Source organism: Rhinatrema bivittatum, chromosome 3, assembly GCF_901001135.1.
Source record: "Rhinatrema bivittatum chromosome 3, aRhiBiv1.1, whole genome shotgun sequence".
Lineage (NCBI taxonomy): Eukaryota > Metazoa > Chordata > Amphibia > Gymnophiona > Rhinatrematidae > Rhinatrema > Rhinatrema bivittatum.
The window spans coordinates 34,253,452-34,270,455 of record NC_042617.1 but is presented as its reverse complement, the minus strand read 5'-3'; the positions used below and the strand labels follow the sequence as shown (position 1 = coordinate 34,270,455).

Here is a 17,004-nt window from a genome sequence, read left to right as displayed (position 1 = left end):
TTTGACACCAAAAGGCATTTTGACCGAGTAGATTCGGTTACTTATGTATAGTTGGGGTAGCCTTTGGATTAAGGTGAAATTAAACTTATTTGTTGCCGGTTAATTTCTTTTATTTTAGTCCTGCCAGACCAGTCCAGACAAGTGGCCCCTTCCCACCCTCCAGCCAGCAGATGGAGGCAGAGACAAAAAGTTCAAAGCTGACCACTTTCCCTTTAAAATTCTGGGGCTGCTCCTCAGCCCTTCAGTATCCGATTCCAAAGCTAAGAAAATGAAAACAATTGTTAGTTTTTGCTTCCAAATCACCATTACAACCAGTTGGGTTTTATTGTAAGTTTTATGTTTTAATTGGTTGTTTTGCTATGTAAGTTGCTGTTCACCGCTCCAGTCAGGTTGGGTACTGAGTGAGACATGAAATAAATAAACATGATACTTCCACAAAAGTTCACTCCAGGGTTATTAACCTAGGAACAAGAATTCCTACTCCAAGCTCATAATTAGGCCAGCTTGCTGTTACATTTCTGAGCTTAGCAGGCTATGAGCCCTTGATGCTGCAGCTTCCTTGGGTGGGTTCTAGACTGGTCTGGCAGGACTAAAGGAAAGGAAATTAACCGGCAACAAGTAAGTTTAATTTCACCTTCCTTTTTGCCCATGCTAGATCAGTCCAGACAAGTGTGATGTCCCAAGGCTTCATCCAGTCTGGGCGAGAGGAAGCCACGATTGCTCTTACAACTCCTGCATCCAAAGCATAATCTCTCTCCACCTGTACGCCCCTCTGAAGTGCTCAGAGCGGGGATGCAATGGGGGCAAAGGTGCTGCCTTACAATTATCCTCTAGAAAACCAGGCACTGATTCCCTATCTTGAGCAAGTTTTTTTTAAGTCCCGTAAACTGTTGCTGGAGTGGGCCCCCAGGCTACTCTCCTCAATTACACCTGAAATTGATGACTTAGAAACTACCGTGCTTTGATCGGACACATTAATAGACCAAAGACCTATCTGAAAAGAACCTGGTCACCTACAAACATTCCACGGGTGACATCCAACTGATCTGAAGTGGCCATCCCCATGTCATCCTACGTTGTCTAACTTTCTCACCTTCATAAGTGAGAAAAGCCCAGTTCTGAAAGCAGTGAAACACTACCCTCAACACAAAGAAAGCATATTGAGCAGAGAGAGATACCTTTCCCTGTAAAATTACCGGTTGCCCCCACGGAGATGAACTTCCATCACAGCTCTCAAAGAGATGCTTCCCTATAAAGCTTGAAAGGAAGGGATGGCAGATCCCTTCATATGCAAGTCACTTCCAAGTTGAGGAGACCTCCCGCCGAGGAGGACGTGTGATCTTTTCTCGTCAGAAGAAAGTATCTTATCTGAGAGAGCAGAGAGATAGCAAGCCAGACTCTGCCTTTTGCGAGACCTGCACGTTATCAGGCAGATTTAAAATGCCCAGCGCGCGTAAATCTCGGGCCTTACGCACGCCGGGCGAATTTTCAAATGGACCCGGCCATGCACGTAAACCCCGGAACGCGAATAAGTACCAGGCCCAGATAAAGAGGCAGGGAGGGGCAGTCTGGGGGGGGGGGGGGGGGGGCGGAGCAGGGCTGGAGGCGGCCGGTACAGCGTGCGCAAGTTGCTTCTGCTCCAACAGAGCAGTAAGCAACATAAAAAAAAAAAGGTAAAGGTAAGAAAAAGGGTTCGGGGGGGTGGGAAGAACAGGAGGGGTAGGGAACTTCCCTCCCAGTCCGCTCCTTAATTGGAGCGGACTGGGAGGGACCTGGGAGAGGCCGGATCTCGTCGCCGCGCATACCTTTATAAAAATTAGGCCCCTCCTCCCTGCGTGCGCTGCCCGGGGCACTGATGCGCAGACATTAGGGAAAAAGCACAGGACTGCTTCCACGGCCAAGTCCAAAAGCAAAGCACATTCAAGCGGCAGCGTTGTCTGAACTATGAAGCATGCCGCTCAGCCCGTAGAAATGATAGCAGTCATTTTGCTGTTTGTTATGGGTTTGACAGCTGCTTGGTTTTGAATGTAAATATTGCTACCCTTAACATAAGGCTCGGGAGTGACGTGCACGGAGCGGCAGTTGCTACAATAAGAAACTTGCTGGGCAGACTGGATGGAACATTTGGTCTTTTTCTGCCATCTTTACTATGGCACTGTATTATTATGTTACTTACCTTTCTTACGCCACCAGGCTTCACAAGAATTTTTAATCGCCACTGGCATAAAAAACATCCCAGGCTGTATACGCATCCATATAGACACACACCACACGCACGCACACAGTTCCTTTTTGGCACAAAGCGTCAGTAAAAAGGCTGTTAAAATTGCCAAAAAAAAAAAGGAAACGCTTTCCTTTCAGAGATTTGGAACCTGCCAGCAAATCATAATGGAGCCAGGCGCCTGTTATATTACTTGGTTTTACCGTTCTGTAGGACATAAGACCTTTGCTCGCAATAGGTCAGTAGAGCTGCTGTCTGAATGCTCTCAGCCTCCTAATTGGCTTTACCTGCAGTCTGTGACCATTCTGGAACTTGTCAGCCAATTACTCACTTCACCTAATTACCTGAAGCTGGATCTCAGGGCTAGCTGGCTGTAGAGCAGCACCAGCCAGGTCAAATCACATCCTAGCATTGTGTCTTTCCCATAGGGTCCAGCTTGTCTGAATCTGAGCAATTGATTTCCACTACTTACCTGAAAGCTGGTTAATTGCTGGTTGATCAGCAAATCAAGAGCACAAATGTGTTTGTTGCAGATTGCACTCTGAGCTGGCTGTGTTCCTGTGCACCATAGTACTGCCCTCCCTCCCTCACAGGGTCCAGGGAGTTTGAGTAGGAAAGTCCCATCCAGTCTTGCTCACGATACTGTGCCCACTTGATCTGCTGGTGTTCTAGGTGAGGTCTGAATTCTGCGTAAGCCACAGTCAGTACTGAGCTGGAAGCACCGCAAGCCAACCCATTGCACCACTGAGACTTGTCCGCAGTGTTCTCAATCCTTCTCTGGGCTGCTGTCCTGAGAGCCCACTCTACCAGGGGAATCAGTGTCCTGTGTTTGACCTGTTGGCCTGGGAGGCTGCTCTGCTAGGGAAGTCGGCACGCTTACCTGGACTGTGGTCCAAGGAGCCCAGTCCGCAGCTCCTGCTGCTGAATCCACCAAGGGACAGAAAGCCACTGGGGAACTCCCCTTGGTGCAGGAACTCAGACCCCCATGGAATTGGTTCCTAGGGGGTGTGTTTTGGGGCGAGATTTGGTCCAATTCATCAGTGCGGCTGTCCAGAGTACCCCCGGGGCTTGGCTTCCACTGCGCCTGGAATCTGGGCCAAAGGCTTCTCTAGGAGCACCACCTACTCATAGCTGCAACACCAGTCCAGACATCTGCACATCCTCTGCGCCATAGACAAGTAACTGGAGAGCCGAGGGCAGCACCAGACCTCTGTAGGGGAAGTGAAGTCAGCTTTGCTCTTTTTGTCTCTGCCTCCATCTGCTGGCTGGGGGTGGGAGAAAGGATGCATTCCACTTTTCTGGACTGGTCTGACATGCATGATAAGGAAGCGAGAATCTTCTAAATCGAGTGACATTTGCTGTATCCTAATCTTGCATCTGCAGTGGTGGTTAATGGTGTAAATAAACCTGGCCAAGTTGCCACTACAAGGAGGCCCTTGCCAGGCCTGCCTCCTATCTGCCTTGTTCTTCCTCTTGTCTCTTGATCCACTTTTCAGGAAATACAGAATAATGAAAAGGTCTCAGGAGCGTGAATGGGTAAAGAGGTATTTAAAAAAGTGATCCATTTCACGAACCCTAGGGAATCTTTGGATTACTTAAGTGCAGAAAGTTTCATTCTTTGGCTCATTTTCAGGTCTGAAGCTAAATTTGGAGAAGTCAGGGAAGCTGGAACTTCAGCAGAGTGTTAAGAGAAGCTAGGGATTGATTCATTTAAGTACCTAGGCATAATGCAGATAATAAGTACGGGCAGGTTTCAGGTAACTGTATAGTAGAGATGTGAATCGTGTCATCGTTCGTCTTAACGATCGATTTCGGCTGGGAGGGGGCCGCGCCATTTTGCGCCGCCATTTTGCAAAATGGCGGCGCAAAATGGCGCCGGCCATACTGGCTGGCGCCATTTTCCATACGGAAAAACGATTCGCGGCAGGAGATCGCTCCCGGACCCCCGCTGGACCCCCAGGGACTTTTGGCCAGCTTGGGGGGCCCTCCTGACCCCCACAAGACTTGCCAAAAGTCCAGCGGGGGTCCGGAACGACCTCCTGCAGTCGAATCGTGTTGGTCTATGGCCGGCGCCATTTTGCGCCGCCATTTTGCAAAATGGCGGCGCAAAATGGCGCCGGCTGAAGACAACACGATTCGATTGCAGGAGGTCGTTCCGGACCCCCGCTGGACCCCCAGGTAATTTAAGGCATTTTGGGGGGGTTCGGGAGGGTGGGGGATTTATTTGAAAGGGTCGGGGTGGGTTTTAGGGTGTTTTAGTGTGCCGGTTTTCCCGCCCTCCCCCTTCCCCCGATTTACGATTTTTTGACGATAAATCGGGGGAATTGTTATTGTATCGTGGCTCTAACGATTTTTAACGATTTAAAATATATCGGACGATATTTTAAATCGTCAAAAAACGATTCACATCCCTACTGTATAGAATTAATTCCCCCCCCTCTCGTTGCATTTACAAAGGTTAAGTTTCAACAATGGCAAACATTGCCTCTCTTTTTTATTTTCAAGGTAGAATAAATCTTTTTAAGATGATACTATATCCAAAATGGCTTAATGCTCTTTCACATTTTTTTGCCCCTGCGATTACTGAATAAAAAACGTTCTACATAGTTTCAATAGATTAATTTCTAATTTTATTTGGTGTGGACTTTGTGCACGGGTCCCTTTAAGATATTTCAGTGAGGATTGGCAGAAGAGAGTGTGTTGAGACGTCTGGACTTGGAGGGGGGCCTATGGTCAGGCTTGTAGTCGGAGACATAAAGTTATATGAAGCTAATGTTTTAACTTTGCCTGAAATTGAAAAGGGTTTGGCTAAACTATTGCGGTTAATGTTTTCCTTTACAGCAGGGCAGGCTGCTCCGCCGGTTGATTTGAAATCGAATGCTCTGATTGGGCTTGTGTGGATAGCGTGGAAGAGTCTATGCATTTATACGGGTTATAGTTCTGGGTGGGAATAGGAACTTTTGTCCCTGGGATTCAGATGGTTTTTTTTGTTTAAACTGAGCTCGGCAAGGGCAGTGTGAGGTATCCTGCAAGGTAAACAACAGAAGGGTTACACACTTGTTCCAGGAAATTCAGTATAGTTGTAATATAAGCCAGAAGGAATTATATTTGTATTTGCAGACAAAGCATTACTTTACTACATTAAAAAGGGAGAGTTTGGCATGAAAGTTTAGAATGAAATTGGAGGATTTTTAAAAAAATTGAGTGTATAATCAGGAGCAGCTCTACACCAAATCTTCTAGGGTCTTAAGGAATTATGATGTCCCTTTACGTGATTAGAAGTCTGATATAACGTTTCAGTTCGCTGAATCGCAGTTGGCCAAGTGTTTTGCAAGGATTCCAGAGTTGGTAATGAACGTCTCTTTGAGGGACTTGCAATATAAAATGCTGCAGAGGGTGTATATTCCTCACTGTCGAGGCTCAGCTGGCACAATCTGATCTGTGTCAGAAATGCAAGTTAGCAAGGGCGGCTTTTGGCCACCAGTTTTGGGCGTACAGAAACTACAGTTCTTCTGGGGGGAAAATAATGGCAGGGTTAATTAAACTGAATGTTAAAGGGGTAATCTTTGGTGGGTATTACTCCGTGCTGCTTAGGTCATATTTTGATAGTTGAGGGGGGGGGGCGGGGTCCTGGGAGCAGGAAGGGTGTGGAGGGTAGGTCGGACATCCCAGGAACAGATGTCTGACCTAGCTGTGTAGTGTCTTGGTCTTGATCTTTGTGAATGTATTAGGGGAGTGGGGGCTGAGGATAGGAAGGGTGGGGGATAAAGAACCTTTGTTTGTCAAATTAGCAGATTATTTTTTTTTTTGTAAACTGTATATTACCTTTTTCTGTCCAATGATGTTTTCAATAATGGTGAATTGCTATGATGGATGTCTTTGCTACGGAGTTTGTTTCTTTGGTCATAGTTAATAAAGATATTTAAACTAAACTGAAAAGTGTAAGCTTGTTTACTAGGAAAGCTTATTGTTGCACGAAAAGGGGATGTTTTCGGTTTGGAGGGAGGAAGACGTGGCTTCCTGGAGCTGGAGGAATGCTTTACATAATCTTATGCAGGGGAGAAGAACATTTCTTGCGGTAGGGGAAGCTCATCTTCAAGGCCCAAAGGTGAAGTAGTGAGCTTCCATGATGCGTATGCTTATTGTGAGAGAGAAGTTGTTCGGCCGAGGTTGTGCAGTTTGCTTGCACTTATCTTAGTTCTGCAGTGATCTTGCTTTCTATTGAAGGAGAGGGAGGAAGGGAGAGAAGGGGACTTCTTGGGATAGGGAGAGGGATAGATATTCTTATGCTATACATCCTTAGGGAGTCATTTTCAAAAGGAGTTACACGTGTAAATATAACTACTATTGTGACACTTAACCGCGTAAATTGCTCTTACGTAAGTAAATCCTATGGACAATTCAATGGCATATGTTGTAGCAATTTTCAAAGTACATTTACACGTGTAAAGCCCATTTTTAAGCTTGTAAATGCGTTTGAAAATCAGGCCCACTGTGACTGAGGTTGGATTAAAATGCTGAAATATAAAATGTTGATTATAGTTTTCCGGTGTAACTGACTGATGATAAGAAATGTACATGCAGTCAGTGTATGTCTGAAGGTTTGCGTTAATAAAAAAGTTTAAACACAGAAATGTGGACTAAAACTTGCACAGATATATTTTACGCTGAGTTTATTTAATCCCGTGCTGTAGTTTAGCATCTGATGAACAAAACTGAATTGTGTATCTCGACTAAAAAAGCTTAGAACTCTGTTTTCCAGCTTTTGGCAAGATCCGCTCACAGTTGGCAGTGCATTAGGAGAAGAGGTGCAAAGCTTTTTGGAAAACCATATTTATTGACAGGGATAACTGAGAGAAACCTCAAGTTAATGTCACTGATGCTGTTAATTTCCAAAATATTTTAGAATTGTTTCAGATATGTATGGGAGTGTATTGTAATTAGATCAACACAAGTACAGTGCATTATAAGACTATAGCACAAATGCAGAATAAAGGAGAGTTGAAAATAATGCTGTAAGAGCCCAGATGATTGCATTAGTACACTGCATGGACTCGGTAATAGTCTGGTATTGTTTATAATGAGAAATAATCAGCAGGAGAATAGTAGGTCTTGTATAAATAAGCAACTCATCAGTAATGACTTTTTATAGTACACAATTCATTTTGGACTGAATATGCAGAAATCAAAAATGCCCCATGTCTAAATTTTATTTCTGGTTACAAAAGGTAATGAAGGACATGCAAATGAACCAACAACTGTTTGCAATATGATAACAAGTAAAGAAAAGAAAAAACAACATCAAAATATCCAGAGTTCTTGCACATCATGTCTTAAAACCGCTAAGACCAATGATCCTGTATATGATAAAACAGGTATGATTTTCTATATTTTTGCTGCCCTAATTCATTCTGATGTCAATATTTCACATGCAAACGTCTGCACCTAACAAATGTAAGAGCACCTCATGTGAAACCCTCAAGAAGTGTAGACGTGTCTTAGTTATGCATGCAACAGCTATGTGTAACCGACAGTCATACACTGAATATTTTTTTTCTTATCCAGCCCAGTTTTATGACCCCCTGAGCCCACCCTCACTCCTTCAACTTCCTCTGCACCCCAGCCCTATGCCAGCACCATCTGCTCTGTCTCCTGTAATCCCCTGCCTTTCCTCTCCTTCTCCCTCAGTGGCCTACCAAATCTTGATCAGAATCCGTCAGAGAACCGAACAGCAAGGACCATTAGATGATAGGGATCTCACAATATCATGTCAGATCACCACTGAGGTCTTCACATTTGTTTTGCCTTGTTTTGAACATTTGAAGAGGACAGTACCTCAGTAAATTGTAGCAAAGTATAACGAGTTTGTCAGGATAAACGTAATCATGCCACTGGCTGAAACAGTCTCTTTCTCATTAGAGTTTCTGGGGGCTAACGTTCCTCATGAACAAGCAATTGTCATGGTCTGGCAGAGTGGAATCAGGGAGCACCCCGGCAGAAGCAACATAGGATTGCAAGGCAGGACTAGAGGTGATTTTCTGCCTAACCAGCCCCCTCCCCCACAGGTTGAGCCCTTGGGTTCTGGGGACTGGTAGGACTTTTCCTTCTGGCAAACATCATGGCTGGTGCTGGATTCAGGTATTGGCTGGGAGCTGGATACAGTCTGGGAGCTGGAATCAAGGTAAGGCTGGTACTGAGGACAGGCAGGGGCAGAATTCAGGCAGAGCTTGAACCAAGGACAGGGCAAGGCCTAGGAAACAGACAAGGGACTGAACTGGACTGGGCAGGGCCAGGACTGGACAAGGAGTAGACAAGGACAGGACTAGGTTACTTAACAGTAAACAGGAAAGCCCAACAGGGCACGAGACAGGGCAAGGTAACCCTAGTAGGCCTGAAGGCAGCAAGGCAGGACAGGTAGGCCCAGAAGACAACTGAACAATGCAGGAGAGCATAGAAGGACCCAGAGCAAGGCAGGAAGCTGAGTTGGGCCACAGAGCAAAGCAGAAAGCCAAAGTAGGCTACAGAGCAAGGAAGGAGGTGCAAATAGGGCCACAGAGCAAGGAAGGAGGCCAAGGCAGGCCACAAGGCAAGGCTGAAGGCCTGGGTAGGCCGCAACACAAAGTACTAGGCAGTTGCCCATGGCGCCGACCAATAGGGGCATCGGAGAACAGCCGTGTGGGGCCGCGAGGTGGAGCCTATCCCGCATATGGCAAAGAGGCGTTCAGATTCGTCAGGCCGTGAATGAGGTATGAGTCGGGGCTAAGACTGAGGTGCGTTGCGACTGGGGGGGGGGGATTTTGCAACCAGTGAGAGGGGGCGGGTGGGCGCAAGGCAGAAGATTTGCCTAGAGCCCCAAATACTCTTCCACCGGCTCTGTTCCCAAGGTGGACTGGACCTCAGGGATTGGTCCTGGGTCCAGTTCTGTACAGTATCTTTGTGAGTTACATTGCAGAGGAGTTAGAAGGAAAAGTTTTTTTTATTTTTTTGTGGATGACAATAAAATCTGCAACAGAGTGGCTACTCCTGAGGGAGTAGACAGAATGAAACATGATCTATGAATACTTGATGAATGGACAAAAGCTTGGCCTAGAAACACAGAGTCAAAGAAACGTGAAAAAGATCATATGGCCTGTCTTACCTGCCTATCCACAACAACTACGCGTCTCTACAGTGGATTCAGATACTGTCCTTGTTTCCATAATCTCCATGGGGAGGCTGTTCCGTGCATCCACCACCCTCTCTGTAAAGAAATATTTCCTTAGATTACTCCTGAGCCTTTCACCCTCGTCCCTTGACCTCTTGTTCCAGATGTATTGGAAGAGGCCCACCTCCTGTGCATTAAAACCTTGGTGGTACTTAAAGCTCTCTATCATATCTCCCCTATTTTGCCTTTCCTCTATATGGTATACTTGTTTTTATCTTTTTCTGTCCTCATATATTTTACAAGGGAGACCGCTGACCAATTCTATCCAGTTTATAGCCCTTTGAAGGTGCAGTTTTCAGAACTGTACACAGTATTCCAAATGAGGTCTCACCAGAGATTTATACAGAGACATTTTGCTGCTGGCTTTTACTCTCTCTATGCAGCCAAGCATCTTCTGGCTTTTGCCGTCGCCTTTTCCACCTTAAGATCATTAGATATGTTCACCCCCTTGTCTCTTGTTTTGTAATTGGAAGAATTTCGTGCCCTATGCTGTACTGCTCTCTGAGGATTTTGCAGCCCAAATGCATGGCTCTGCATTTTTTTTTTTTTTTAGTATTAAATTTTAGCTGCCAGACGCTAGACTATGCCTCAACCTTTCCTAGATCCTTCCTCATGTTTCCACACATTCCTGGGTGTCTACCCTGTTGCAGATTTTGGTATCAAAAGACAAACCTTTCCCTATTCAGTATAAAAAAAAAAAAAAAAAGTACAGCGTCATGTATTTGGGTGCAGATATCTGAAGGAGTGATACGCAATTGGAAAGGGAGTTGAGAAGCTGACGTGCACCACCCTAGAGGGAAACCTTGGAGTTATTGTGCCTGATAATCTCAAGATAGCGAAACAGTGTGACTGTGCAGTGGCCAGATCCAGTGAGGTGCTGGGAAGAGACAGAACCAGCAGAGAAAAGAAGATGATAATGTCACTGTACAGATCATTGTTTCTGCCTCCCCTAGAATACTGTGTTCGGTTCTGGAGATGGGCAACCGGAACACTGTGGGGTCTGCCTCAGAATCCGTATGAGATAAGACTTGAGAACTTAAATATGTATACCTGAGAGGAGAGGAGAGACGGGAGGGATACGATAGGAGACTTTTAAATACCAGAAAGATGCTAATAGTGCACAAGATGAAAAGCTTTTTAAATGGAAAAGAAGCTACAGAGCTAAGGTTCATGATATAAAGCTCGAAGGGAGTAGGACGTAGACTCAGGAATAACACTGGGAAATATCTTTTTTTCAGGAAGGGTGGAGGATGACTGGGATGTCCTCCCGCAGATGGTGTTGGAGGCACAAATAGCAATAGAACACAAAGAAGAAATTATTAGGAAAGGAATGGTGAATATTGTGTGCATTTCTGGTCACCAAATCTCAAAAAAGATGTAGCAGAATTAGAAAAGGTACATAGGACAACCAAAATGATATAGGGGATGGAACAATTCCCCCATGAGGAAAGACTAAAGAGGTTAGGATTCTTCAGCTTGGAGAAGAGATGGCTGAGGGGAGATATGATAGAGGTCTGTAAAATGAGTGGAGTGCAACCAGTAAACTAATCGATTGTTTACTCTTTCAAATAGTACAAAGACCAGGGGACGCACAATGAAGTTACTGGGTAATACATTTAAAACTAATAAGGAACATATTTTTCTACTCAATGCATAATTAAGCTCTGGAATTCATTGCCAGAGCATGTGGTGAAAGCTATTAGTGTAGCTGTGTTTAAAAAAGGTCTGGACCAGTTCCTGGAGGAAATGTCCATAACAATTTTTAAGGTGGACTGGGGAAATCCGCTGGGATAAGCAGCATGGGAATGTATGTACTTCCTTGGGATCCTGCTAGTTACTTGTGACCTGGATTGGCCCACAGTTGGAAACAGGATACTGGGCTTGATGGGCCTTTGGTCTGACCCAGCATGGCAAATCTTATGTTCTGACATACTTATGTTCTTAAGGGAGCTCAAGAAAAAGGGTTCAGTGAAGGTATTAGGATTTTTTCTTGGCATGTGATTTGTTTGAAAAAAAAAGTTTCCTCTTACATGTTTAGAAGATTTCTAACTCTCCTTTTTCCGCCATCGCTTTTTGTGAGGCTGGGTCTTGAGCTTTAGACTGTACTAAAATGAGGCGAAGTAGCAAAGTGTTTTTAGCTTCTTGTCCTTCGTTTGAAATGACATCATAGCGTGAGCATGCTCAGCATACTAGCCACTGTTTAATTCCAGATATTGGTGACATCATGTGAGTTACTCGGCATACTGAGGAAGGGTTAATGCATTACCTGAATGTGAGCGTGAGCCAACCCAGTGTCCAGCACAAAAGGGGTTTATTTGATTTTCTCTGGACAGTCTTGGCAGCATTTTAAAGTATAGAGTTTGATTATTTTTATTTACCTGACTGTGAATGTTTTTCTCATAGAAACTTTTCTAAGTTCTGTTTTTGGGTAAACTCAGCCCTAATTCTCTTAAGGGCAAAAAAGTGGAGCATGACTAATATTCTTTTTGCACTTACTAAGATAAAATAAAACTGAAGCAATTATACACCAGAAATGAAATTCAAAGAGAAGGAAGGAAAAGGTTTCATTAATAAAGAAACTTCCCTGTACGTACCCGGATCAGGCCAGACCGTGGGTTGAGCCTCCTGTCCAGCAGATGGAGACAGACCAAAACTGAAAGGGTATCCTATATCAGGACAGAGCCTACGCTGCAGCCCTTCAGTATTTCTGTCTCCAGCAGATGGATCAGCTCACCCTGCGGTTTAAGTTTATTTTAATTGGTGTACGCTGAAGCTCGTTCCTTACGCCGACCCAGGTATCTTTGCAAAATGTGTACAGAAGTTGTATTTATGAAACATGGTACAAGATAAATCACGTGGCTATGGGGACCCCCAGATAACTTGTCTACATTTGAACATTGATGGTTAAGTAACTCAAGGTGCTATTTACGTAGTAATGACGGCAGAAAAGGACCAAATGGCCCATCCAGTCTGCCCAGCAAGCTTCTTATGGTAGCATCTGCTGCTATGTGCAGGATACCCCCATGTTTCTCTCAAGGGTGGTAACTGCCGCTCCATGCAGTTACCCCCAAGCCTTATGAAAAGGGCAGTAATATTTACAATTGATTACAACCAAGCAACTGTCAAACCCATAAATAACTGCTAGTAACTTTTTTACTGGGTGAGGAAGTTGCTTGATAATTTAGACAATGCTGCTTGATGTTCTTTGCTTTTTCTTCCTCGTAAAGGCTACAGGTGTGCTAAAAATTCTAGATCAGAATTGCGCCATTGGCAGTTTTCAGCCAAGTTTGATGGCATTTTCAAATTTTCTCCAGATTCGGTGGGGAAATTTCAGCTCATTTGCTCAGTGAATCTGGAGGAAATTTAGCCTGACTGGAAGTGGATATGCCGATCTGGGGGAATCCACGTAAGATCTGTTAACTGCGGACCTTTCAAATCGGGTGAATATGCTTGAATTCCGATGCGGATTCAGCAAGTTGAGGAATGTGCATTGGATATTTTTTTTAAAAGTTCGATCTAATTTCTTGAACCTGTGAACTTCTTGCAAGCTTGTCAAACTAAGCTTTTTTGTTTTGGTTCACCTCTTTTGTAATGAAAGTAAATACATTTTAACCATATATACTTATTTACCCTAATAAATGATGTCAACATCCCTTTTTAGAATAACAGCCTCTGATCACAGGTTTATTTTATAATGTGTTGTAGAACCAGAAGATGATGACATAATATCACACATTTTGAGGCTGCGAAGCAAACTTGGTTGGCAAACAGTGTTACCTCAGCATGGGTCTGAAGGTAAAAACGCCATGCTGGTTACATATAAGAACCCACTCAAGGTAACTGTTTTTTTTCTTTCTATCTAGATTTGTTGATTAAAAATTCATTTTCACTATATTTGCACGCTGGCTGTCAGGCGCCAATATTTGTATCCCTCCATTGCTTGGAAAATTGTCCTCAAAATATAATCTAGGTACATTAAGATGGATTAGTGCGCCTTGATTGTTCTGCCTGAAGATTGATTGCTTTAGTTTAATAGTTTTGTTATACAGCCTTTAACGCAATAAATCAAAGTGGTTCATACATAAATATGTATCAAGATATCACAAAATACATAATAAATCATAAAGTCACATAACTACATAAAACTGTGCTAAGCAAATCAAAGAATGAAGCAGTGGACCTACACAGCTCGCGTACTTTTAGCTGGAGAGGGGGGCACTGCGCCGCGGAGGGGGGTGTACCTCAGAAAGGTCGAGTGGTCTTGAGCAGATATCTTCTGCCAGATACAGCCTCTGTTCCCTGCAGGTTGGGCCCTCGAATGCAGGCGGCCATCAGGACTTAACAGGCAGAGACTGGAAACAGGAAACGGAGCAGGACCCAGGAGTGTTGCTGATGACAACGGAGCAGGAACCAGGAATATGCAGGAAATAGATCAGGCGACAGGAGGTATCACAGAGCAAACTCTACGAGGACTGCTGGGCCAGCAAATGTGCATCAGGCTAGGGCTCCTTTATATATATATAGCCCTCGGTTTGGGACACACCTAATGCTAGTCCAACAGGGGGCTCCCGGAGGCAGATCGCCCAAACTTTGCTTCCCTTAGTGTTTCCTACAGGATATTTAGGGATTCAGAATCCCTGTGGCTCTATTGCAGGATCCCTTGGTCATGAACAGCCATGGCCATGGGTTCAATCCCTGCTATCACCAAATAGCAGCTGCAGAGTATGCAGGCACTTTGACTGTTGCATGTGCTTTAGTTTTCATTTTCAAAGATAAAGTACCCTGGGTAGTTTGTTTTTTGTTTTTTTTAATTTGCTACAAAGTACTCATACTTTGTGAGGACGCTGTTTGAAAATTGTCTCCTTTAAGACTGATGTCTTTTTGTGCAAAATCAGGATATACTGATGTAACCCCTTTTTTTGGAGGATTGGGGCTCCTTAGGGCACATAAACTCATTTATATCTTCAGGGGCTGCTCTGGCTAGCAGTTCCATCCCACTCTTGACTCTCAGTCCCTGGGGGGATTCTTTTTATAGGGGGAAGCTCTTGCTTATGGCCCAGACGAGGTTAAAAGGTCCCCAGTGTGTGTATACGGTTTTGGTGCGTCCCATGAGGTGAGAGGCTGTAAGAATTCAGACAGGACCAGGTCTGGGTGTTAAATAAAAGTTTACTGATTGATACTCCGAAATGAAAGTCCATCCATCCATAATATTTGAAGTTACATCTGAATGTTGGTATTTGTGTGCTTCTAGCTAGGTAGGCGTCCTCTTGTCAGGCCACATGGTGATTTTTAATGTACCTAGTGGCTGTGAGGGAATCCATGTGGAGGTGTGCCCAACTTTACTGCAAAAATCCTGCCTTTGGTCATCTTCTCCCCGGACAACCAGCCTGTCCTAGTCTCTTGGTGTGTAGAGATCCGACCGGGGTCTCCGGCTCCTGTTCTTCCTTCCTTACTAGCTCTTTCATCCTGTATTTACTGATATTTCTGGGGGACTTCTCTTGGAGAAAGATCAGTGGGATCAGGCAAGTTCTCAACTCTGAAATCCCAGTGGGGAAGGGGGATCCAAAAACATCCCCACACTAAGTGCAAAAAATACTTTAAAAGGTCAAACTGGATACAGCTTCTAGCCTTCACTGTCTCTGGCAGCAGGATCCAATCCATCACTGGTGCTTGCCCACCTAGGGTTTAGAGCAGGCTCACAGGTCTTTGGAGAGCCCTTTCGTCCCTAAAGAGTATCAGGCTTTCAAATCTATATCTCTGTAAAGCAGGGGTCGGGAACCTTTTTGGCTGAGAGAGCCATGAACGCCACATATTTTAAAATGTAATTCCGTGAGAGCCATACAAGACCTACCAAACTAATTTACTACAACCCCCTACTCTCCTGACGCCCCCCAAGACCTGCCAAATTAATTTACTACAACCCCCACCCTCCTGAACCCCCAAGACCTGCTAAAAGTCCCTGGTGGTCCAGCGGGGGTCCAGGGCTCGCAGACAAATCTTTAATAAAAAAGTAAAAATCTAACAAAATCCCCCACCCTCCTGATGCCCCCCAAGACCTCCAAAATTAATTTACTACAACCCCCCACCCTCCTGCCCCCCCCCCAAGACCTGCCAAAAGTCCCTGGTGGTCCAGCGGGGGTCCAGGAGCGGTCCGGGAGCGATCTCCTGGACTTGGGCTGTCGGCTGCCAATAGTCAAAATGGCACTGATGGCCCTTTGCCCTCACTATGTCACTGGGGTCGACCAATGGCGGCGGTAGCCCCTGTGACATAGTAAGGGCAAAGGGCCGTCGACGCCATTTTCCGACGGCCCTTTGCCCTTACTATGTCCCATGGCCTACCGCCGCCATTGGTCGACCCCAGTGACATAGTGAGGGCAAAGGGTCGTCGGCGCCATTTTGACTACTGGCAGCCGACAGCACAAGTCCAGGAGATCGCTCCCAGACCGCTCCTGGACCCCCGCTGGACCACCAGGGACTTTTGGCAGGTCTTGGGGGGGGTCAGGAAGGTGGGGGGGGGTTGTTAGATTTTTACTTTTTTATTAAAGATTTGTCTGCGAGCCAGTTGCAACCATCAAAAGAGCCACATCTGGCTCGCGAGCCATTGGTTCCTGACCCCTGCTGTAAAGTATAAGAAGGGCCCTCAGGCAGGGAGTGTACTATGAGGTATCATTTCCAAAAGAAACTCCATTTTGGTGACTCTGGGAGGCCTCACCAAAGTGTAAAACTGACAGATCCTTAATCATTGACCGCTTCCTCAAACTGAGCCCAAAGTGTATTAAAATGGCTGGGTAGACAGTCTACGGGCATCCAATCCAGACTGTCCAGGTGGGAAAGACTGAGGGGTATGGATGGCTCCTTACTAGAGTGTTAAATTACAGGGACACTGACCGGGAGGGTCTGCCACACTGAAATATTCAAATATTGCTAGTTCTGCAAGAAGAGAATAACTTTAAAACATGTGCGTGCGCAAATCTACTCCGGTATTTTGTAACTTGCGCATATAGGGGCAGATTTTAAATACTTGCGCGATTGCGTACTTTTGTTCGCGCACCAGGCGCGAACAAAAGTACGCTGGATTTTATAAGATACGCACGTAGCCACGCGTATCTTATAAAATCCGGGGTCAGTGCGCGCTGAGCCCAGCGCGGCCTGCCTGTTCCCTCCGAGGCCGCTCTGATTTCGGAGCGGCCTCGGAGGTAACTTTTCTTCGCCTCCCCCCACCTTTCCCTCCCTTCCCCTACCTAACCCACCCCCCCGGCCTTATCTAAACCCCCCCCCTAACTTTGCGCGCGTCGGCCAGCAGCCCCGCTCCGTCCTCCGGTCCCGGGGGCTGGCCCGGAGGCCTCGACCACGCCCCCGGGCTCGCCCCCGAAACGCTGCGGCACGCCCCCGAAACGCTGCGTCGTTTCGGGAACGCCCCCCGGACACGCCCCCTCCCTCCCCTTTTCGAAAGCCCCGGGACTTACGCGCGTCCCGGGGCTTTACGCGCACCGGCGGCCTATGCAAAATAGGCGCGCCGGCGCGAGCGGGCCTTTTAAAATCCGCCCCATACTATATACACGGGTCATAAAATACACAT

At 45.7% G+C, this 17,004-nt stretch overlaps 1 protein-coding gene across 2 annotated transcripts in view; it reads left to right on the top strand.

The window, feature by feature from the left end:
• The window catches only part of DNAH14 (dynein axonemal heavy chain 14), a 461,040-nt gene that overhangs the window by 11,364 nt on the left and 432,672 nt on the right, over positions 1–17,004 (top strand). For both annotated transcript variants that reach the window (XM_029593090.1, XM_029593089.1), the window contains exons 4-5: positions 7,450–7,596; positions 13,131–13,261. In XM_029593090.1, the coding sequence (XP_029448950.1) occupies positions 7,450–7,596; positions 13,131–13,261 (278 nt within the window). The remainder of the gene's footprint in view (positions 1–7,449; positions 7,597–13,130; positions 13,262–17,004) is intronic.